The sequence below is a fragment of the Phaseolus vulgaris genome, chromosome 3 (assembly GCF_051622355.1).
Source record: "Phaseolus vulgaris cultivar YP4 chromosome 3, ASM5162235v1, whole genome shotgun sequence".
Classification (NCBI taxonomy): domain Eukaryota; kingdom Viridiplantae; phylum Streptophyta; class Magnoliopsida; order Fabales; family Fabaceae; genus Phaseolus; species Phaseolus vulgaris.
Window position 1 is genome coordinate 48209162 of NC_143500.1, and position 23183 is coordinate 48232344.

The following is a 23183-nucleotide window of genomic DNA, read 5'->3' on the forward strand; positions in this document are numbered from 1 at the left end:
ACATATTTGAAAAATTAAATCTCGTATTTTAAAAATATGAAGATTAAATTACATTGGAATCAAATATCAAGACTATTAGCAATAAAAAAAATTTAAAAAATTATGAGTAATTAGAATTCGTAGTTTATAAATAGTATACTTATATTTTATAATAAGAGTAATTAGAATATCTAAACATTTATATACAATTTTAAGTTATAGAGATGTTGATGGATAGATGAGTGGGTCACTATAAGTTTTTTTCTCTCTAGATATTTTATCTCCTTCTATTTTCTCTTACAATTTATTTGTTTCAACCATTTACTATCTTTCACTTTTCTATATCATTTAATTTACACACTCATTCTATTTTTTATTTATTTTTTCAAATTTTGAATAAAAATCTATTTAAAGTAATATGATGAAAATCATGTTCATTACAATCAAATTCCACGTTTGACATTATCTCCGATTATGGAAATGATGTCCCTAAAAGTCGATACCCTTAAATATCAAATTTTTAGAAGTATGATCGTCAAAACACGTATAATTAGGATTTATACTCTATAAATATTATACATATATTTTGTATTTAGAACTTGTAGACAACTCAAAATTTTCACAGAGAAATGAATCACTACAATACTCTCGATCATTTCATTGAAATTTTTTATATTTTTTTTTCTTTCTTATACTTTTATATAATTTATTTGTTTGAATAATTTACTTTATACATGTTATGTTATGTTTATTTTATTTTATTAATTAATTTAAATATTTTATCTACTTTATTTACTATTTTATTGCAAATATTGAATAAAATTTGTTTCAAGAAATATTTTATTTTTAAAATTATTTATAAACAATTAATTTATAAAAAAAATAGCTCAAACGAAGAATTTATCATGAAAGAGTAAAGATCTCTAAAAAAGTAAATGTATATATATATATATATATATATTTCTCTAACATGTTTATGAAATTCTATTTTTTTGGCAAAAATTCACTAAAAAAGTAGATAACACAAAAAGATTACAATAAAATGTTCTAAAATTTTATAAATTTAACTCCTGTGTTCTTTAAAATAGTGATGTTGTAAATAGTAATGATGAATAAAGTAGTTTTTTTATTCAAATCAATAAACTTATGGATCAAACCAAAAGAAATTAAAGTATTAAGATTCATACCTGACATCAGTTACAGTGACTGTGAAAGGTACAAGTATTGGACTACATATTTTTTTATTTGGTGCATAACATCAGTATATAAAGAATCATATATAACATCAGTTACAGTGATTGTAAAATGAATGAATATGAGGAGGTAAAAGTTTGTATATGTGCAATTTTTTATTGGGTGACGCCATGATTATATGAATTGAGAGGGGGAGGTCTATCAGTCGAAGAAACCTTCATGATTATCGTAAAATATAAAGGATTGTTGATGTATTATAAAGACTAACTCATTCATAACACTGAATATCTGTTACTGGAATACACATAAGGATTAAAAAATACAAAGTTGAGGATGAGATGAGTCTGTTTTTACAAAATTATGGAGGTCAATAATTATGAACACCGAAAGATAAACAAATTGAGAGTGACGAATGCACTTTGTTTGTAACTGGTAATAACCTGTGGACCCTCTCTTCAGCAAAATCTTGTGCACAAAGTTATAAATAACTTTATATTACTATATAGGCTAAAGTTCTCCTCTTAATTGCACTTAATCCAAACCCAATCAACTTGATTCTCTTAAAAAGAAAAAGAGGGATTAAGTTTGTACTTTGATTAAAGAAAGTAACGTAATCGTCGCTATAGACACATTTTCATAATATACTTTCTTGGAAGACAATGTTGATCTTCGTTTGAATTCCGGTGTTAAAAGACCCACTATCCAGAAAATAGTTCAATTTAAGAAGACTTGTCAGTGAAAAGAATCATTAATCAATTATTGCAAAATTTATCTAATAAATAACATGAAAACTCATTTTTTTAATTTCTTTTTCGAAACCCTACAAGTAGAGATAATTTGGAATTCACGGTTTGATCAAATATTTTCGCTTCTATCGTTACTCGTCATTTGAATCACGCATGGGCAATGATTTTGTTTTATTGTATCTTAATGTATAAAAAAATGTATTATTGTTATATCATTAGTCCAAAAATGAAAGAAAAAGGATCTCATTGCCCAGTCAATTATAAGCTGGAGAGCACGAAACCACTTTTTGAGTGTAACAGGGTTTCGCACTGAGTGTAAAAGCTTTTTACCAAGTTAATTAGTAAGAAATAATTTTTATATAACTTTCTAATACAATGATCGCTCGTAGGATTATAAATTATGACAAAATAATGTGTAATTTTCTTTAACAACATAAGTACCTATATTATTTATGCATACTTTTAACGTTGTTATGATCAGACGCATTCATCGGAATTATGTTATATTCCTCTCTCGTCCCTTCTTCCCAGGGCAAGTCCTCATTAACTCGAAGTTGTATAAATACGAGATTAAATTGTTTGGCAGTTTGATTCATATGCATACGTGACATTAGTTTTGACTTTTTAGTTTGGACTCTCTGCAGTATAAGTCGGGCATCATGATTATATATAATAGGAGCGAAAAACCACACACACAAAATAAAACTTATTGTAGAAGTAGAATAAAAAAGGCTAATACTTTACACAAATATAATAATTATGATGGGTAATATATATAAATATATATATAAGGCATACGGTTTTGAAAATAATAAAGAAATATTTTCAAAAACCGAGTCTAAATATGTTATCCCAATCCCAAAAATCCCACCCTTTAACATCTTCTTATCTTGATCTAACTTTTAATAATTACATAGAGCTTATTATATATGATTTAATTAACTTGATTAATTGGGATGAGCGAAGTGTTACATGTCCATGCAGGGGAGATGGCTTGTTGGAATTGTTGGAAAATCAAAGTTTGGGTTAAGTTGGCCACTTTTTGGAGGAGGAAGGTTCGCTGGGACCGGAGCCATTCGTTTTCGGTTCGGAGGCGGTTACGGTGGTGCAGTACGAACTGCAACCGGTTATTCAGTTCCCGGTTTTCGACCCTGCACTTGCTCAACTGGTTCCGAAGGTTCTCCAGGTGTCTCTGTTTTCTCATGCGAGACCTGCGGGCAGATTCGCGATTCGATATCATGCGCCGAAGTTTCCGGTCGTCCACCACCGAGACCACGGGTTGGTCCGGTTCAGCTGGCTCCGGCTCCGGTTTGTCGGAGCAGGAGCTGGAAGTGACGGGTTTGGGGGAAAGGAGGTGGTGGGAGTCGTCGTCCCAGGGGGTGAAGTCGTCAGGGAAGGCGGAGAATAGGTTACCGAGAAGAGGGTCAGAGGGAGGGTGGGTGGTGAGCATGGTTACGGCGGCAGAGTGACGGGGTTTTGTGAAACTAGAGGCGGAGGAGGAGAGGAGGGAGAAAGGGAGGGAAAGCGTTGCAGGGCTACGTAATTTATGGACCACCTAATGGGGGCAAACGCTGTAATTTTGGTGGATTTTCGAGGGTGTTATGTTTGGTCCGAAACTCTGTGTTTTGTACATGGCATGGCTTTTGAGTCATTTGCCACTATGGCTGTGGGGCCACTTTAGGTTAGGGTAGGGTATCCATGCTTACCTTTAAACTTTGGATTTTCAACTTGGTCCTGAAGGTAAAAATTTTAATGCTGTGCTTAGCACCAACGAAAGAAATATATATTTGGAAAACTCCAAGTGATATTTTGTATATAAAAAAATGAGAACACATGACTTAAGTGTGAAAAACATAGTGGGTGAGATTAGGTGTAAGAAAATTTCAAATATTTTAATTGTTATTGATAATTTTGAACACATAGTACACAGAAGAAAGTCCTGAATCCCATAATTCTCATAATATTTTTGAAAAAAAAAAAGAATTTAGACTTTTTTTTATTTCTTTATTTTCCGCACTTTCGCTCCCCCTTCCTCCATTTTCTTTTCTTTACCGAACAGATGGCGAAACAGAATTATATGTTTGTATGGGTCGTAATCTTGTTGAACACATTGTTAGATATTTAAATTTGAACCTCTCTCTCAACCAAATTTTAAAATCGTATTTCATCACTTTCAAATAAAATAATTCTTTCAATAATTTGGAGAACACATGTATTATGGATAAAGTACATGTATATTTGTAAGATACATGTTAAATTGTAAGATACATACCATGAATATACCACTTTAAACTCTTGCGGTGTTTTAAATTCTTTTTTATCCTCTTAATCCCTTTTTTTTTATTTTTTTGATAAAATTATCGTATGTCCATAGCTTATGATTTTGGTAATTTCATTTAGATTTTATAGTAACTTTTAGTTTAGGTGTTATTTATGAAATGTGATAGAAGAAATAAATAGTATGAGTTGTTAACAAAGACAGTTGAAGAGTGTAGTTTGTATTGAAAGATCTGTCTAATAATAAAGTAGTAGTAGGAATCACATTAGACACGTGCGAAGGTGTAATTAGGTATGAGTGGCCATATGTGTCCAATGATTAGGAAGGTTGTTGACATGAGCCAACTTTTGCTACTGTCGTAGCATAAGTAAAGGGAAAAAAGATGTAAAAAAGAAAGATACCAATAAAAAAAAGGAAAAATAATACATTATATAATTTAACAAGGAAAATAAAATAGAGATAAGAATGAAGTAAGAAAGAGGTGTTTTCGAGAATAAAAAAATAAGTGAATATATTATTCAAGGATATCAATATTGCTATGGCGTATGTAAGTTTAAATACACTAACCACTTAACTTGAAGACAAACAATAATTCTTTTTGAAAAATAAATTATTTTAATAATTAATTACAAACTACACATTAATGCATTTGTTTTAACTACTTTTATATATTTTAATATATTAAATGAAAATTCATTTCAATATATCAATAAATATAATATTAATAAAACTATACTAATATAATTTTTATCAAATATTACATCATTTAATATATTCTAATTAAATAGTTTTTCCCAAAAAAATTATATTAAATTTTTTATTCACATATTATATATATAAAACAATTTATTACTTTGAAGTTATTTAGTATTACATTTATATAAACCAAAATTTATGTAATGTGTATTTTTTCAAATATACTAAAACATAAATAATTTCACCACTTTATTGTTATTGTTCAATTAACAAAATTTTACATAATAATCACAATAATATAAAATTATAATTTATCAATTAGATTAATAAAACAATTTTTTATATAAAATTATTAACAATATTAACATTTAGTAAAAATTACACCAAATATTTTTATACTTCCATGTATATATCACAAACACCAAAAGGTATAGTCTCCTCTTATCATGTCGACCCATTTTCAGAGTCGAGTGATACCTCCAATTAGGTTTTTATGTTTAATTTAACGTTTAACATATGGATATAAATAAACAACACTCAAACATCTTACATAAAATATTGGGTTGAAATTATAAACGTTATAAAAACTTAATTAAAGAGAAGAGATTAACTAAAGATAATTAGTAATTTTTTAATAATAAATATTTCCCATCAATAGTGTATTTAAAAGATAAATTTAATATAATTTTTTATCAAATTATTAAAAAAACTTAATAGTAATATACAAAAAATCATGAAATTGCATATGGGAGTTAAATTTTTATTTTAAATATTTAATTATATGGGTTAAAATAAAACCATTAAACTAATTTAATAATTTTATTTGTAATAAAAAAATAAAAATCAATTTAATATTTTTTCAGAAACATTTAAGATTTTTTTTCAAAATAATTTTAACTTTATTGGTAGTGATTACCTTAAAAAAATAGAAGTGTTCATTAACTTTGTTTACAAAATATGAGAAATGTTTGAGAGTAATTATTCTATGAATGACAATGTAAACCTTATAGCACATACCTCCTATTTTAGCATAGCATCATATTTATAAAATGAAAACTCGTGTGCCACAGCCGTAACCTGTCTCTAAATCATTGCTGAAGTGTTTTATCCTCCCAGTTAAATATTTTGTGTGGAGCTTGCTTATGGATAAATTCCCAACGGAGGGATGATTGTTCATTCATTCTAATTTGTTATATCTCTTCTGCTAAGAGGCTGGAGAATCTTCATATTATGTTATGTTTTTATGAACAAAATTCTATTTTGTGTGGACATTATGTTACAAATGGGTCAACTTGATCACAATTATCCATGCAACCAAGAACACATTGCACAATTGTGTCAGCATAGATCTATTTTGGGTAAGCTCAAATATATTGAATGGAAAATTTTATGGTTTGCAATTATATGAGTCTATTAAAAGACAGGAATCAAATTGTGCAAAATAAAATCTTTGATAGTGAAAGAGAAATGCAGATTGTTAAGTGATATAACAACATGATGAATCACGAGAAATGTCTATGTTTCATAATGGAAAGGAACAATAGAAAGTAATAAAAATGGAGGGAAAAAATATATAAAAGCAATTGTTATTAATTATATAGGTAGATCATACTCTTCAATGTCTCGAGTTCTTGGTTACAATAGGATCTTCGGTTCTTGAATTTTGGATCTCAGTTGAATTATATAAAGGGATGCAAAAGACAAGTTAGTATTCAATATTTAGCAATTTGAATGATAAATGTTATTAAACGTGTACAGTCTATCTTGATTCATGTATTTGTAAGGTTATACAGGCTTTCATGTTGGTGAACCTAAATTAGCATGAATAACCAATTTAGTCCTTGAATTAGCTAAACATTATGTACGTCTTGATTATGTTAATTTGGTTCCTGAATCAATTTCTTAAGTTGGAATTCCAAGATGTGTTCAGTTCTTACTTCTGGGTAAATCTCAATCACCAATTTCAAGATGGTGTCAACCATATGTATAGTACAACACTATAGTGAAGAAAATTAGAGAAGTAATTTAAAACATATTGTTGCATGTTGTTGGATATGCAAGTCTTGTCCAACAATGTAACAAATGGGACGAGATGCTCATTTTTGTCTATTTGAGTGTCCCAATGGATAAATGTTGTTGTACAATGGAGATAGATTTCTTGTAAGTGTATATTTCTATTCTAATCAAGAAGTGTTTTAAGACTATTATGTTTATTACCAATTTTTTTTATATCTAATGTTTACCCATTTCTCTCTCTTCATAATAATTTAAATGATATTTTTTTCAACCTCTATTCATTAAATTTATTAGCAAACATTCCTATTTGATATATTTTGATTTTTATATTTATCTAATTAAGATGGTTTCATTGAATCAACAACATTATCGAAATTTGCCTATTAAATTAACTTAATTGTTCTCATATCAATCTCAAATATTTTGGCTAACAACCTACTACTTTAATTATATCAATAAACCATGACATTATATAACCCCATGGTCTTTGGTTTTTTAAGCCATGAAGCTAAAAAAAGACTATGATTTCTTTCAACTCTCACAAAATGTTGTTTTAATTCTTATTGTCACATATGACAATTTATTTTTCTTCATTACTACTCAAAAATTTCAAAATTTTCATCTATGTGACATACTTTATCGTAATCTATTTATATAATATGTGAATAAATGATGAGCTTTCATCATAATCTTTATTTATGGATTTAAAGTGTATGACAAATTTTAATATTTTTTTAAAATATTTTGTGACAAATTTTTATCATATTCTTTAAATATTTATATGTTGAACTTTCATAATAATTTTTATATGACGAGTTTTATTATAATCTTCAAATATTTTTACTATGATTTCATCATAATCTTCAAATATTTATACGAAAAGCTACTTTCCAATGGACGATAACACAATATCATAATCTTCAAATATTTATATGAAAAACTACTTTCCAATGGACGATAACACAATAGATTACTTTCCTTCTTTAATATAAATATTTTAGTTTAATTTTATTGTTGATAAAATCTTAATTAAGTTGAAAAATATGATTTTGTATAGATTTTTTTAGTTAAAATGTTTAATTATTATTATTAAGAATTTTCTATATTTCATGTTTCTATAGATTTTCAAAACTAATATTATTTAAAAAAAATCAAAATTTACATTAACCATCCTCTGTCCGATATAAAATTTCATCATCAAACTGTACCAAGTGTAATTTTGCGTCCAACATTGCATGGTCGAACATAATTTTATTGATTTTTTAAACTTATTTTTTTAGTACAACTTTGAATCAAAGTGTATTGACCTGACATAAAATAGAAGTTTCTATGTTAAAAATTTTGGTCAGATGAAAATTTACGTCATCTACATCTATATTGAACAGTTAAAAAACATAAAAAAAAAATAATATTTTTTTACACTAGTATCATCTATTAAATGAACTTAACTAGTTTATATCAATCTCTTCTAGTTCTATTGAAATTTGACTAAGAAGAATGTTATAATATTACTAGTTCATTAATAATTGTTTATATTGAAAGTAGTCGTTGTGGAAGGTTTATAACAAGGGATGTGGAATAATCCTTTGTGCTTATATTTACGTGTTGCGTGTTGATACAAGTTCTATTTATATACATTAGTTATTAAAATATTCTATAACCATTTTGTATTTTATTTTGACATTGTTTTCTAGTATTACTGGTATTTGAGTTTGATATCCTTAATTATTGTTGATAAAGAAAAAGTCAGTGAAACAACTTAAACTTAAGTAACAAGTTGTTGAATGCGATATTGAACAAAAATTAAATTTAAATTCAGAGCAAAAGAAACTTTAATAAGGTTTCCCGTGAGATGGTATTTCAATATGATATCTTGTTTAATTAAAAACCTCTTAAATTTGGATAAGAAAAAACCTAGCTAATTATGTTAACTCATACTTCACAAAAGAGAGTATTTCAAATTTAAACTGAATTTAATTTTTAAATATTTGTATTTTTTTAATTAGTTTTAATGTGTATTATTTAGAAATGATAGCTGAAAATTGTGACAAGCAAAAGATTAATTTTTTAAGCCCCGTAGAAAAGAAGAGATAAAAGAAAGCAATGAAGAAAATGGGCATGATGGTGGGATGACAGAGAATAAAGTGCGGCATGAAGGGGAAGCTGCATAGACATGATAGGGGATGGCAGCCTATGATGGTGGCACTTCGGTTCGTAGGTTCGGGAATAGAAGGAGGTTTTTTTTCCAGATTTGATATTTTTTTAAATAAATAAAAATTATTTTGAATCTTGACAAGTCTTTCTTACCGAAATCGTACTCACAATTACGTTATATCAAATTTTACTTAAATAGTATATAAAAACGTGTTAAATCATTTTGATATAGCTTTAAGTTAGTATTAGCTTCAACTTATATTAAACAACTACCTATCATTATAATTTACTCCTTTATTTTAACAAATTTATTTAATTTAGTATTTTATTTAATAAAAAAAGCAACCTAGTACTTTATACTTTTATCATCACAAACTAATCTCTTAAATAATAAGTTTTTTGTTACACATAATCTCAATTTTCAATTATTATTATTATAAATAAGAATTATTGGTGAACATAAATTGAGATTATTTTTGTATTAACCTTAGTAAAAAAAATTAATAAACACTAATTTCAATTGTGAAGATTTTTTTTAAATAAAATTTTTTAAGCAACTTGACATCTCAGTTGTATGAAAAAATTATTATTAAAAAAATATAGGAGATTAGACTAAAACCCATAGTAGATTATACATATTCATAAAGAATTCTAAGACTAGATGGTAGTTTTTTATACCAATGAAAAGATTTTTTATAAATAAATCCTAAATTAATCAATTTATTAGCACATGCATTTCTTTCATGAAAAAATATGAGTAACCTTAAATCTGATTTTTTTAATCTCAAATTTTTTTGTTTAAAATAGTTATTTTTTATATTTTCTAAATTTGAAATTGTCTAAATCAATTTGGACGAAGCTAGACTAGCAAAGTAGGTTGTGCTTGTTCATCCCTACACCTCCCTGCCATCAACTCTACACTGCATTGCATAGCTTATAAATTGTGTCACACAACATCACACTATTTTTATTTTCAACATACTATGTTAAAAAAAATATACAAATGATACTATTTATTTTAACAATTCAGAATTTAGTGTAGAAAGAGAATTTTTTAATGTCATTTTTACAAATTTGACAAATTCGAATTCTGAATTATTTTTTTTAAATAAGGAAAAAAAATTAGAAATAAAAGATAAAAACAATTACTTTTGAAAAAACACCTAGAAAAAAATTATTTTGAAATTAAAAAATGTATATTTCTCTAAAATTATTTCTTAAAATATTTATTTTTTCTAAATCACTTTTTTAAATATTTATTTTTCTAAATAATTATTTCTCAAAATAATCAACTTTCTAAATTGTTATTTTTAAAAATATAATTATTTTTAAAATAATTAATTTTCTACATTATTATTTTTCAAAATAAATATTCCTTAAAAAATATTTTTTCTACAAATTATTTTTTCAAAATTTATAAATTTAATCCCTTCTATTTTTTAATAAAAACAAAAAGATATCAGCTAAAAATTCAGCTCTTCAAAAACAATTCTGGCTGGTAAAAACAACATAACATTCAGAATTTCTGAACTACTATGGGTAAACATTTTATCCATGTAAATATTTACTATGGGGATAAAAAGTATAACTGTGATATTTGAAAGAATTTCCAACATCGCACGCACACAATTACTTTTTCGCCCCTCTTTTTAAATGCTTCTTCTTTATCCACTTCCTGCCACTAGGTTAAACAAATCAGTATTGCTAACACCAATATCTGAAATATTTTATAAAACAACGAAGTGGCGTTGACAACAAATATTCGCCATCCTCAACATGATTATATATTTTTCGATGTTAAAGTACTTTTTTACAACATGGAATATATATGTCATATTAATAAATATTAGATAATCATCATAAACTTCCTGAACTGTAGCTTTACAATTTTAATTACTTTTTTTTCTCTATTTAAATTTGTTTTTTCTAAAAAAATAAAATTCCATTTGTATACACCATTTAATCGCATTTCATTAAATTTTCCAATTTTGTTTTATATTGAACACTTTTTCATCATTTTAATGCTGCAATAAATACTTTTATACGATAGATCAATAGCACCATACCCCATAGTGAGATTAACCCAACCATGACATTTTTCTACACATCGTACATATTTTTCAAGAGAAAAATATACATACAATAGTTTCAAGAACCTTCCCATAGAAAAGACAACTGAAGTTTTATTGATGTTTTAACAATTTCCTTGTAAATAATTTTTTTCTTGTTGTAGTCTGTTAAACAACAGTCTACGGAGAAAAACTAAAACGAAAAAGGAAAGATGAGTTTCTGTTTTATATGAAAGAAAGACGTAAATAAAAATAAATTCTACTAGGAACGGGTATATAAATGTTATATTAATATTACTTAATATATATGATAATATATTGTTTCAGTATGTTTAGTATGTTTCAAATTTAGAAATTAAGATCAAGACAATTTATGCTTTCTTTAATATTTTGATTAAGATTAAGATTAAGATTAAGACAATATATTAATATTACTTAATATATATATTTCTTTCTTTAATTTTAAGAATAAAATTGTGTTGGAGCTTCAAATTTTAAAATGGAAAATATCTCGAATAAAGTGACTGACCTTAATAATGTTATCCACTTTGAGATTAGAGCATTGGAGTCGTATGTGAAGATCGATAACTCGTTCCCTTAGATCTCGATTAGGAACTTGTTCCGATACGTCCAATATAATCTCACAATGCTCATGATTCGAGATCAATGATAATTTATATACATCTTCCTTCTTTAACTCACCAAAATATATTTTAAAGACAAAATTGTGACGACTTTATAATAATATTATCTTAATGGACTTAAGGTCTAAACATATATAATAAAATAATTTAGTTGTAATTTTGAAATATTACTCTCCCTCCTTGTTCAATGTGTTTCTAGAGAAATCCTACTTGACAAGGGACGTCAAAGGCTACATGAAATTCAATTAAACAAAGGTATTAATAATTCATGAAAGTAAAAAGACACAACTTCAAGCATTACAAAGGAGTTCCAAATATGAAAGAAGGTGAAAAAAAGTACACAACTTGTTTGGACGCACCATGATAGTGGTTAGTAAGATGACGGTGAAACAATAGAGGAAAGTACATTGGTTATTAAGCTACTGTGATCATTAACAACCCAATTTAATTATGGTTGTTAATACTATAGAGAAATCCAATGAGCTAAATGCCCTAAGTATTGATGAGTTGCATGAAAATTTACTTGTACATGAAGAAATGATTGAAAATGATTGAAGATTGGATGAAAAGATACTAGGAAGAGGAACACATGTTAAAGTTAAGATAGGAAAACATCTCCAGTCCAGCCTATCTATTCAAGAATCTATTCAAGAAGACAGTCCAATAACAATCGTAATGGTAATATTATAACCATTATCATAAAATAGTTCGTTTAACTTATCAGATATTTTTAAACTATTCATAAATATTTAGTTGACAATTTCGACTTGAAAGAGAAGTGTTAAAAAATAATTTTATAAAATTAAATTAGAATTAAAGTTTTCTTTCTATTGTATTCTATCAAATGTAGTCTTTGTGCATAAATTTTTTATTTTAGGCCTTCGGGGAAGAACTCCCAAGACTGGTTCTTCACGATGTTGGTTCTTTAATGAAATGTGAATGTTCATTGTGTGGAAAAATTGTTATTTTGTGTGGAAAATTACGAGGGGTATAAGAGGTTCAGGCTTTTTTTCTAGCATGAATAACTGATAATTCACTGTTGATATTGCCTATTGTTTGAGGGACTATAGTAAGTAGTAATTGAATCGCTGATGGTACGTATATGATGGTACGTATAGTTCAGCATAGAATTGGCCATAACCCGTAAATGAGAAATAGAAACTTAAAAGTGTAAGAGTAACATTTTGGTATATAATATTTAGGGAGAGAAGTTAGAAGATGGAAATATTTTGCTAAAAAATATAGATGAAGTTTGTTTTAGAAATTATAACTTTAAAAACATATATAGACAGATGTATAAATGGGTGCTCAAATGGAATTTACACAGGTGCGCATTTGGGCAGGTAAACATCGTGAAAATAAAGCCTCCCATAGTTGTGACCTAGGGAATCTCTAGGTTACTAAAATAGTCCTAGGAGTCGGGCAAGAAAGATTCCATATAATAAAACCCAACCAAACAACAAAATTACAAAAGTTAATAGCATCTCTTATTATCATTATTATTCACGGTTGATGCTTTCAAATGGTTACTTTCTATCTATCACACACACACAACACAAACAAAACATTTTTGAATTCAAGCATCTTCCTTTTCGTATTACCATACTACCATTCCTCTCACTTTTACTCTACTTCCCCATGAAGGTATGTAATTTCAATTAACAATAAAATATTGAACTTCTAACACTCTGAACTTCAATATTCAAACCACCAATTGATGGGACACAAACTAAGCTTTCCTATTTTGTAAATTCACAAATAAATGGTGAAGATGATGGCATGATTGATTAACTACAATTACTGAAGGTATGAATTAACATATTGACGTACGAGAGTAGATAGGATTTTAATTATTAAATAATGCATTATATATATTTTTCCTTTAGACTCATATTTATCTCACTGATATTAACTTTAGTTACTCTCCCTTGACAATCTCCTTAAGTATGTATCTACATCCATATGCATATCTAGCTAGATCTATTGCTTTGCTTACACTTAATGAAATATTTGCTGATAAAAAAAAAAAAACACTTAATGAAATATGTTTTCCTTGAAAACAACATTCCTTTTTATAAACTATAACAAAATAAAGATATAATATAAATACTATAATATTAAATATAAAATTAACTTATCTAAATACGTCATATTCCATAAAAAAATATACAAAAATATTCCCAAACATAATTATAAGTACAACAACATGGCAAACATGATTTAAATCAATTCAACATCAACACAAAAATAACTAATTACACACATATTACAGTATCTTAGTATTAAAAAAAGAACATTAAATTGCTAGACCTAGACGAAATAAAGTTTAAATAATATAAGATTTGTCAGAAATTTGGTATGTTTGTTCTAGACTGATCAACAAATATAGGGAAGTAAAGAAAGTGAGCTTTACAATTAGACAAGTCCAGCAATTCCTTTGTGGCCTACACATATGACATAATTCCATCAAATTATGCAGCCATCGACAAGAATCTTGATCAGGGAAGATTACTACTTATCACGTCCTAAATCTTTGGGATTCACAGCAATTAACTATAACTGCAAGCTAACAGTATGAATAAAAACCCTAACCAAGTTATGGATTTTGCTTCACATTTATGTAATTTAAATTGTGCTATCAAGTACTTTGCCGACAAAGTTTCACATTACAAACATGGAATAGAACTACTGCTTTATAAATGCAACAAGAAATTAAAAGAACCTATTCTCTTGCAAAATGTTTGATTTGATGGAGTTGGAAGTTTCAATTTAATAATTATCTAAATTTATTCTCTCTCGCTAAAAATATATATTAAATAAAACATAATTTTAAAAATAAAAAATAATTAATTATTATATTAATTAAATGAGATATTATTTTTTACACTATAATATTATTAATATTTAAAATATTATTATTAATAAATAATTTTTAAATTTATATTCAATTAGCTATTAAATTTTGAATAGAAAACTAGTAGTTAAAACTTTGTTGATTATTTATTAGAAACTATTTATTAATAAAAATTATTTAAATATAATAAATTTTTAATATCTAAAATAGTATTTAATTTAATTAATAACTAATTATTTAATCTTTAAAATTAATTTTTATTTAATAATTTTTTTATATTTTCTTTTCATAAGAAATTTAAAGAATATTCTCTAGCAAAGCATGTTTGTACATTATTGTGATAAAAGATATATGGCTATCAAACAACATGGTCCAAGAATGGGCATGGGTCCATGGCCTAAAGCTATGTGGGTTCTCCATGTTTAGTTATTTGCTGAATGAGGGAGTCTACAAATTATAGCTTCAAATGTGGCAATATTTCAATGACCCTATAACATATATATATATATATATATATATATATATATATATATATAATTGTTGATTTATCTATGAACAGTAAAAATATGACAATTAAACCAGTATATTAGCACCAAGTTTCACGAGACTTGGCCTCAGGATGACAGTATATGGGTAGCTTTATTTTGGCGGTCCGGGTACAATAATTGATTGCCTCAAACTATGATAAAAAGTCAGACCAACAGCAAACCACGTGAAGGGGAAGAGGGATATAAAGCAAAGAAGCTAAAAAGAACAACAAAATTCGCTGGTACACAAAATGCAATCATATAAAAGCAATTAGGATCATTTTTCTTCTTTAATCCTAACAATTTGTCATCATCTATAACCCTCAAGACTATTATATATATCATTATTTATGTTTATATATATATATATATATAAATACATCACCAAAGAAAAATAAAAAAAATATATAACACTTGGTTATCCACAATAGTTTCTCAATCACTTAATTAAGATTATACAATATGAACCCTCGTTTAATGTTCTGACATGTGTGCCACTTATGACAGATAAGAAATATTGTTGAAAAAAATAAAAGAAAGTAAAGGAGGAACACGATATATGTGGTGTCTGCAAAAAAGAAAAAAGAGAAGGAAGATAAAAATGAGATAGGTAAGTTGTGGCTTTAGTTAACTTTATTGTTTTGGGTGGGTACAACCCTCCTAATGCGTTGGACCAAAGACATTGGGGGTGCCAGGGAATTAGAATCTTCAAGTTCTCCACACCATGCAAAGATATCACATTCACAATATCATACGCAAAAGAAAAAAAAAAAACTGACAACGCAGCTAAAAAGCATTGCATTTTCATGTTAGGAGAGTACTGAAGTGTCTACGTTGGTGAAACAGATAAAATGGAATGCACTATTGCTGGGGACAGGAACTCCTTTTTCACATTTGGCTATATTTTATCACATGTCCACCTTATCTGTCTTCTTCTTTTCAATCCTTTTTTATAATCAGGTTTAGGTACCGAGTATTCATCAATTTAATCTCGCAATTAACTTTTACTAACCTAATTCAATTTTCATTCACAACATTTGAAATTAAAACATTATTTTAAGAGATTGAAAGCTAGTTTCAGTGGCACCAATCATTGAGAAAGGAAATCTCTCGCTGGGATCTCTCTAGATCTCTCTTTATATCACATGCCAGTGATTTGGCTTTCCTGCTATCTCTCTTTCTTGCTTTTTTTTTTCTTAAGAAAAATCTTGATTGGACTTTGTGTGAAGAATCTATGCTTGTTTGAAGATTCAGTTAAATTCGTGGCTTGAAAGTTTGTCTCCCCTGGATATATATTGTCTCTTCAACCACTTATAGTCAGGTATTCCAAGTTCATCTTGTTGCCGCTAGTTTCATATTAGCAGGAAGTAACGAGGCACCAGGTACACAAAAAAGGAAACATATTCTTATTCAAATGAAGGAAGGAAGTTAACGATGCCCTCCCAAAGTGGTGTCCGCCATTAAGCCTACTTTGAATTTTCTTGGTCTTTATTCTTACAAATCACAAACACATTTGGATTACTTGAACAATCAACTAACCATCGTCTCATATATTCTTTCTTTCTTCGTAATATCTTTACAGTTTCTTAGGTGAATGCACTCGACATGTGGTCCTACTTGGAATATGTGTTTTTCTCTCTTTTGACTGCACTGTATAGCCACCAGAGATTATTAAAACACGTTATAAAATTGCTATAACATATTTTTTTCATAATAACCTATTAAATAAAAATTTATAAGATTCCATATGAATAAAATATACCCAGAAATTTATCTTAATTTAATTTTTATTTATCTATTTTATTGAACATTCATGTGACTATTTGAGTCGGTGAAAGAGAATATTAATATCTCACACCATTATGAATTCTGAAGAGATGCCAAATTTTAGTTATTGATACTACGTTGAATAACATCATTTTTGAAAGAATATGCTGATAATTTTTTTTTTTGAAAGAATATGTTTTTGAGTGGTAAGAAAGTTGATTTTTATGTTAAGTTTCAAATTTGAATTTTCAACATTAAGAAATTTTAACATGTTAAATGTTTCTATCTCAAGTTACACTTCACCTCTAACAATATATTCACATTCTTAAGATTATTTATACGTTTTTATGAACAAAATCGTGATAGGACTTTGAGTTAAAATAATGTAAATATCTCAAATGAATAATTAACCTTAACAATACCATCATACTTAAATAATACCAAAATATTCAACATTTTGATTTATTAAAATTAAGAAGAGAATTAAGATCGGAACATTAAATATTTTATGATTTATTTATATTGAAAAAAGATAGAAACGTGAATTTAAGGTTAAAACTTCAATCTTTTCTATATTTACCAAAATATCTCAATAAATATATTGGTTATTTGAAAGAAAATTATATATTATCTAACGAATCTACTCTATCTCTCAAGAAATGTCAAAACACTCTTTTACTAAAACCGAAAGACATCTCACATATCTCATAGTCTTATTTCTCTCTTGTTTGGTACGTGTCTACCTCCTTAATTTGGAATGATTATTTTCCTTATAAAGACTTCAGTTTACAGTAGTATTAAAAAGTTTCTATCCAATTGAAAAAATACTAATTAATTGCTTTATTCCAATGTTCTCTTTTAAAAATTACATTATAAAATACTATCGCTATATCTCATTAATTGATTAATTTTTTTTAATAAATAAAAAAGTATTTAAGAAATGTTCTGATAGTCCTGACATAAGAGTACAAAATTCTTTGAGAAAATTCAGAATTAATTCTTTTCTTTGCTATAGATACAAAATTGACACTTACGAAAGTAATGAACAAATAATAGAAAATAGAGCAAAAATATAATCACAAACAGAGCAAAAATGGATCCACTATGAAAGTAGGATTACAATATTTGTTTTTTCTCACTCCCTAAAGATAAGACTTAATCTCATCCAACAAGGATTGAATACAACGTCTTTCTAGCATCTCACTATTTCTAATCTTATCATTAGGGTGAAAATGCTCTACTATGAAAGTAAGATTACAATATTTGTTTCTCTGACTCTGTGAGGATAACACTCAATCTCACCCTATAAGGATAGAATATGATATCTCTCTAATAAATAATTTAAAATATTAGTATCGGTTAGACAAAAAAAAAATATTTATTTTATTATTATTATTTTTTAAATGAAAGTACTTTGATTTGAATGACTTCATATAATACATGTGAGTAATTTTTTATCCCAAATATCTCATTTCCAAAAACGATTATTTTTTTTGAGTACTGAAATTTATTTAAAGAACTTAACATGCTTGATTAGGTGTTAAATAATTAAAATACATCAAACAAAACATGGAATCTTCTCTGAATAACATTAAGAATTTGATTTACTTGCGTCGGCGGAAAGGCTTAGTCTTTAAATTTAGTCCTACGAATTCGTCAACACATAGCAAGAAATTTTAAATTAAAAAAAAAAGAATTTGTTCTTAACAATGCATCATGCCATCTTTTTGGTTCCTTGTTGCTTGTCACCATTTACCGAAAATCTCATATATATAAGTATTCGAGATTCCTGCCAACTGGTATTTCTTGTTAACTTTAAACAGACATATTCCTGTATAAATACTGTGGCTGGAGTTGGTATGCTTCTTTTGGCTTAAAATTCGTTTTTCTATATGCTAGTTCCTTTCTCTGGAAAATTTGTAGGGAAAACAATGAGAGAAATGTTTAATGATCGTAAAAATATGTACATAATATGAAATATATATAATCTAAAGAATCAAGTAACGAGTTGAACTTTCATGAATATGTACAAATGTTCAGACCTTGATAACTAAGATTATGCTTTATCTTTGACATCATGGCAATACTGTACAGTAGTTTTCAAATTAAAGGAACAAGCTAAGGATAAAATGTATACGTGCATCCAATTCGACATGCATAGCGATTGTTGATTATGAATACGTATATACGTGTACCCAGTTATGTGCAGTGTTCAAGTTTGGTTGAAGAAACGGAAAGTGGTAGAGTCATCCTTTTCGGCGATGCGAATGAGAGATGTTGCGAAAGTGGAATCGGAATCGGGACCATCGGTTGTGTCAACATTGAAACAAGAGCACCATTCCAAGGAAGCAAAAAAGGCAGATACAAAACTTTGACAGACCCAAGTTGTTGCAGCAACCGCAACCCCATCAAGCTTTTCACACGTGCATGAGGAGTTCTTTACCCATCTCCCTCTGCAAAAGAGTGTCCTGGTGCAGCTCATGCCTTCATTCACTGTTTTTTTTTCTTTCCCGAGATTGGTGGAACGATGTAATGCTTAACGAAATTACGTGATTAATTCATTTAATCTGTCACTAAGAAGCTTCCTAGCGCCTACAACAAAGGGTATAGTGAGTGTTTGGGGGTTTGGAATAAGAAAATTCGTGGCTTTGTCACTGCTTTTGGGCACGATAAGATGCTGCTTTGACAGCAAGAAAAGTATAGCACTGTTGAGGTTCTGCTTTTTGTCCTTTGCACTCCACTGTTCAAAACCAAAATCATAGGATTTTACTTCAACTATTCAACACATTTAATTGTTTAGAACCTAAGATAAAGTTTTTAATATGTTAACGCAAAATAATATTAGATAATATTTTTTTATACATTTTATTATTATTATTTATAATAAAAATAAATTTACTATAACTACTAAAAAATTATTAAATAGAAATCAATTTTAAAAACTAAAAAATGTTATATGAACTAAATTAAATACTATTTTAAAAACTAAAAAAATTATTAATTTTTAAATTCGTTTTTATTTATGATAAATAATTTTTAAATTGATATTTAATTCAAGATTTTAACTAACAATTATTTAGATTCTTAATTTAGTAGAAAAATTTAATAAATAATTAGATAAATTATTTATCAATAATAGAAACTAATTTAGAAATCAATAAGTTTTACACTCTCTAAATAATATTTAAATAATATCTAATTCAGTCAATATAACAATTAATTATTTTTATCTTTAAAAATAATTTTTATTTAATAATTTTGTTTTAGTAAGTTTTAATTACTACATTTAAAGGGGTTGTGAGCAAATTTATTCTTTAGTTAATTAAAATTCAAGTTGAATTGTTAAGACATCAGAAAATGGCATCTAATTAAAACGAATTAGGATGGAATGATCCGCATGTTACTAGTTTTACCGTTTAAAATGAGTTGCGGGTCCATCCACATAAAAGGAAAAAAAAAAAAAACCTTTTTATATTGGATACTAATTTAAGGTGACAAGTTTAATTAAAAACCTAAAACATATTAATCATTTTGTCTAAATTTGAACGTAAATATTTTTATTAGGGGAATTAACTTCGTAAAATAAACTAGTAATAATAATAATAATATGTGCTTTGGAAAAACAAACAAAAAACATAAATAAATTGACGTCAATTATATTGGCTTATTTGTAGCATTAAGCATCGCCTCCCTAACGAGTGATCCTAAAATAGTAAACAACTATTTTGAAAAGAAAATAACAATATTTGTCCAGCAGATAGGCATCCTTACCTATTGACTTGATGGGTTTGGGCTGAGCATGTTATTACATAGACTGTTTCTTCCTGCACCTTCATATCTTCTTCTGCCACCTCCATACACAATATGAAAATACATTTTTATCTTTCTTATGTCACTTCTAAATAGCAGTTTCCGGATTATGTAATCCGAAAACTCAATTGAAAAAAGACTTACAGATTACATAATCCGGAAGCTAAATAAAACTTTCAGATTATGTAATTCAGAAAATAATCATACATCTGAAAAAAAGGATTTCAGATTATATAATCTGGAAGCTAATTACAAATTCAAAAAATGACTTTCAGATTACATAATCCGAAATATTATAGAGAGATTTTTAAAAATTTAAAAATTTATGGAGGTGAGAAAAAAAGGTATGGAGGTGTAGGAAGAACCGGTCTATTACATTGAAAATTGCAATATTGTAGGCTGCTTCTTCCTACCCCTTCATATATTCTTTACATCCCCTAATAAATGTAAAAATACGATTTTAATCTTCAATAAAATAATAAAACTCTAAAATTTCAAACAGCTTTTCACCTTATTTCTTCTTTCTATTTTCCTTCTTACCTAAAAAAATATATTTCGATTTACATAAATTATAAACCACTTCTAGATCCGCTATTAGTTTCAATTTATATAATAAAAATATATTTTCATGTAATATGAAATATATCTAGGGATGACAATGTGGGTTGATCTATTCCGCATAGATCCGCTTCATGTTTAATCTGTGAAATGCGAGTTGGGTTGGTCTGCCCCATATAAGAGGTAACACACAAGTCTATGGCAGTTCGCATAAAAAATAGTTTTTTTTTTAAAATTGAAATTTTATTAATTATAAAAAATCTTATTCCTTCTGGTTACTTACTGAAAAATTAAAATTTGATTTGTGTTTCTATTCATTCAATTAAGATAAAAATATAAATTCAAGTAAGAGGGTTGTTACAAGACTTGATTAAAATAATTAAAGTTTTGCTTTGCATTTCTATATATGTATGTAAATGTATAAGAACATCTTACCAAAGTTTTGCTACAAAATATTTTAATGAAGATGACTAATTTTTAAACTATCCTATTGAAATTTGTTATTCATATTATTTTTTTATTAACATATTTTAAATATTAGAGTTTACTTAAAATTAAATTAAGTGTCACTCTTAATACTAGTTCCTTTAGATGATTAAAATAAAACATTATTATTTTTAGTGCATTAAATTTATTTTTTTTAAAATAAAATAAAATAAAAGTCACACTGCAATATTGAGTGAATGAGATATGTTTTTTTTTTATAAAAAAAATATTTATTTTTTATTTATGCGAGCTAGCGGACCAACCCGCCCCGCTGATGGCCTGCACAGACAATGAGTTATGCGGAGCGGGCCAAAGCAGGTAAACAAGCTAAATGAATAATAGGGGTGACAAACAATACCGGGCGGATCATGCGGGCTGGTCCGCAACCTGCTACCAAAAATTGCGAGGCAGGCTTACTAATATAGTCCGCTGACCCGCTTTGGTCCACCATGCATAACCCGCAACCCGTGTGGCCCAACACCGGGGTGGGGCAGATTAACCCGCTGGCCTGCATAAATAAAATAATAATAATTTTTTTTTGTAAAAAAATCATACCTCATTCATCCATTATTGTAGTGTGATTTTTTTTGTTTTATTTAAAAAAAATGAATTTAATGTACTAATAAAATGAATGTTTTATTTTAATTATCTAAAGGAGTTAGTATTAAGAGTGACGATGAATTTAGTTTTAAGCAAAATTTTATGTTTAAAATTTATTAATAAAAAATAATATAAAGAAGAGATTTTAATAGTTAAAAAATTAGTCATCTTCATTAAAATATTTTGTAGCAAAACTTTGGTAAGATGCTCTTATACATTTACAAACATATATAGGAAAAAAATAGATGCAAAACAAAACTTTAATTATTTTTAATCAAGCCTTCTAACAACCATCATACTTGAATTTATATTTTTATCTTAATTAAGTAAATTAAAACACGGATAAAATTTCAATTTTTTAGTAGTAAGAATAAGTATTTTTATAATTAATGAAATTTTATTTTTAAAAAAAATCTTATGCGAGCTAACCCGCAAGCCCACGGGTTACTTCTTATGCAGGGTGGGCCAATAAAATGAGTCTGCACTCCTAGCGTGAGGCGAGCCAACCCGACCCACATTTTGCAGACCAAATGCAAGACGAACCTATGTGGAGAAGGTCAATCCGTATTATCACCCGCAATTAATGAGTCTACCCCATACTTTTTGATAGCGAGTTACTAATTACTTACCCGCATAACCTGCCCGCATTATCATTTCTAAATATACCTTTTTCTTTTGAATTGTTTAATTTGAAATTTTTTCTCACTTCGATTATGAGTTATTGATTGTTTGATCCAAAAGTTATCCTATCGTTTTAATTAATTTGAAATTGTACAATCCAAATATTTATCTAATTATATAATTT

The 23183-nt window shown here is 27.3% G+C and overlaps 1 protein-coding gene across 1 annotated transcript; it reads right to left on the minus strand.

Annotated features, from left to right (window-relative positions):
• Nucleotides 1-2619: 2619 nt before the first annotated feature.
• On the minus strand, nucleotides 2620-3715 carry LOC137808204 (basic leucine zipper 4). The gene has a single exon (XM_068609191.1). It carries the CDS (start codon nucleotides 3367-3369, stop codon nucleotides 2854-2856), a length of 516 nt encoding a protein of 171 aa, XP_068465292.1. The 5' UTR covers nucleotides 3370-3715; the 3' UTR covers nucleotides 2620-2853.
• Between the last annotated feature and the right edge of the window lie 19468 nt (nucleotides 3716-23183).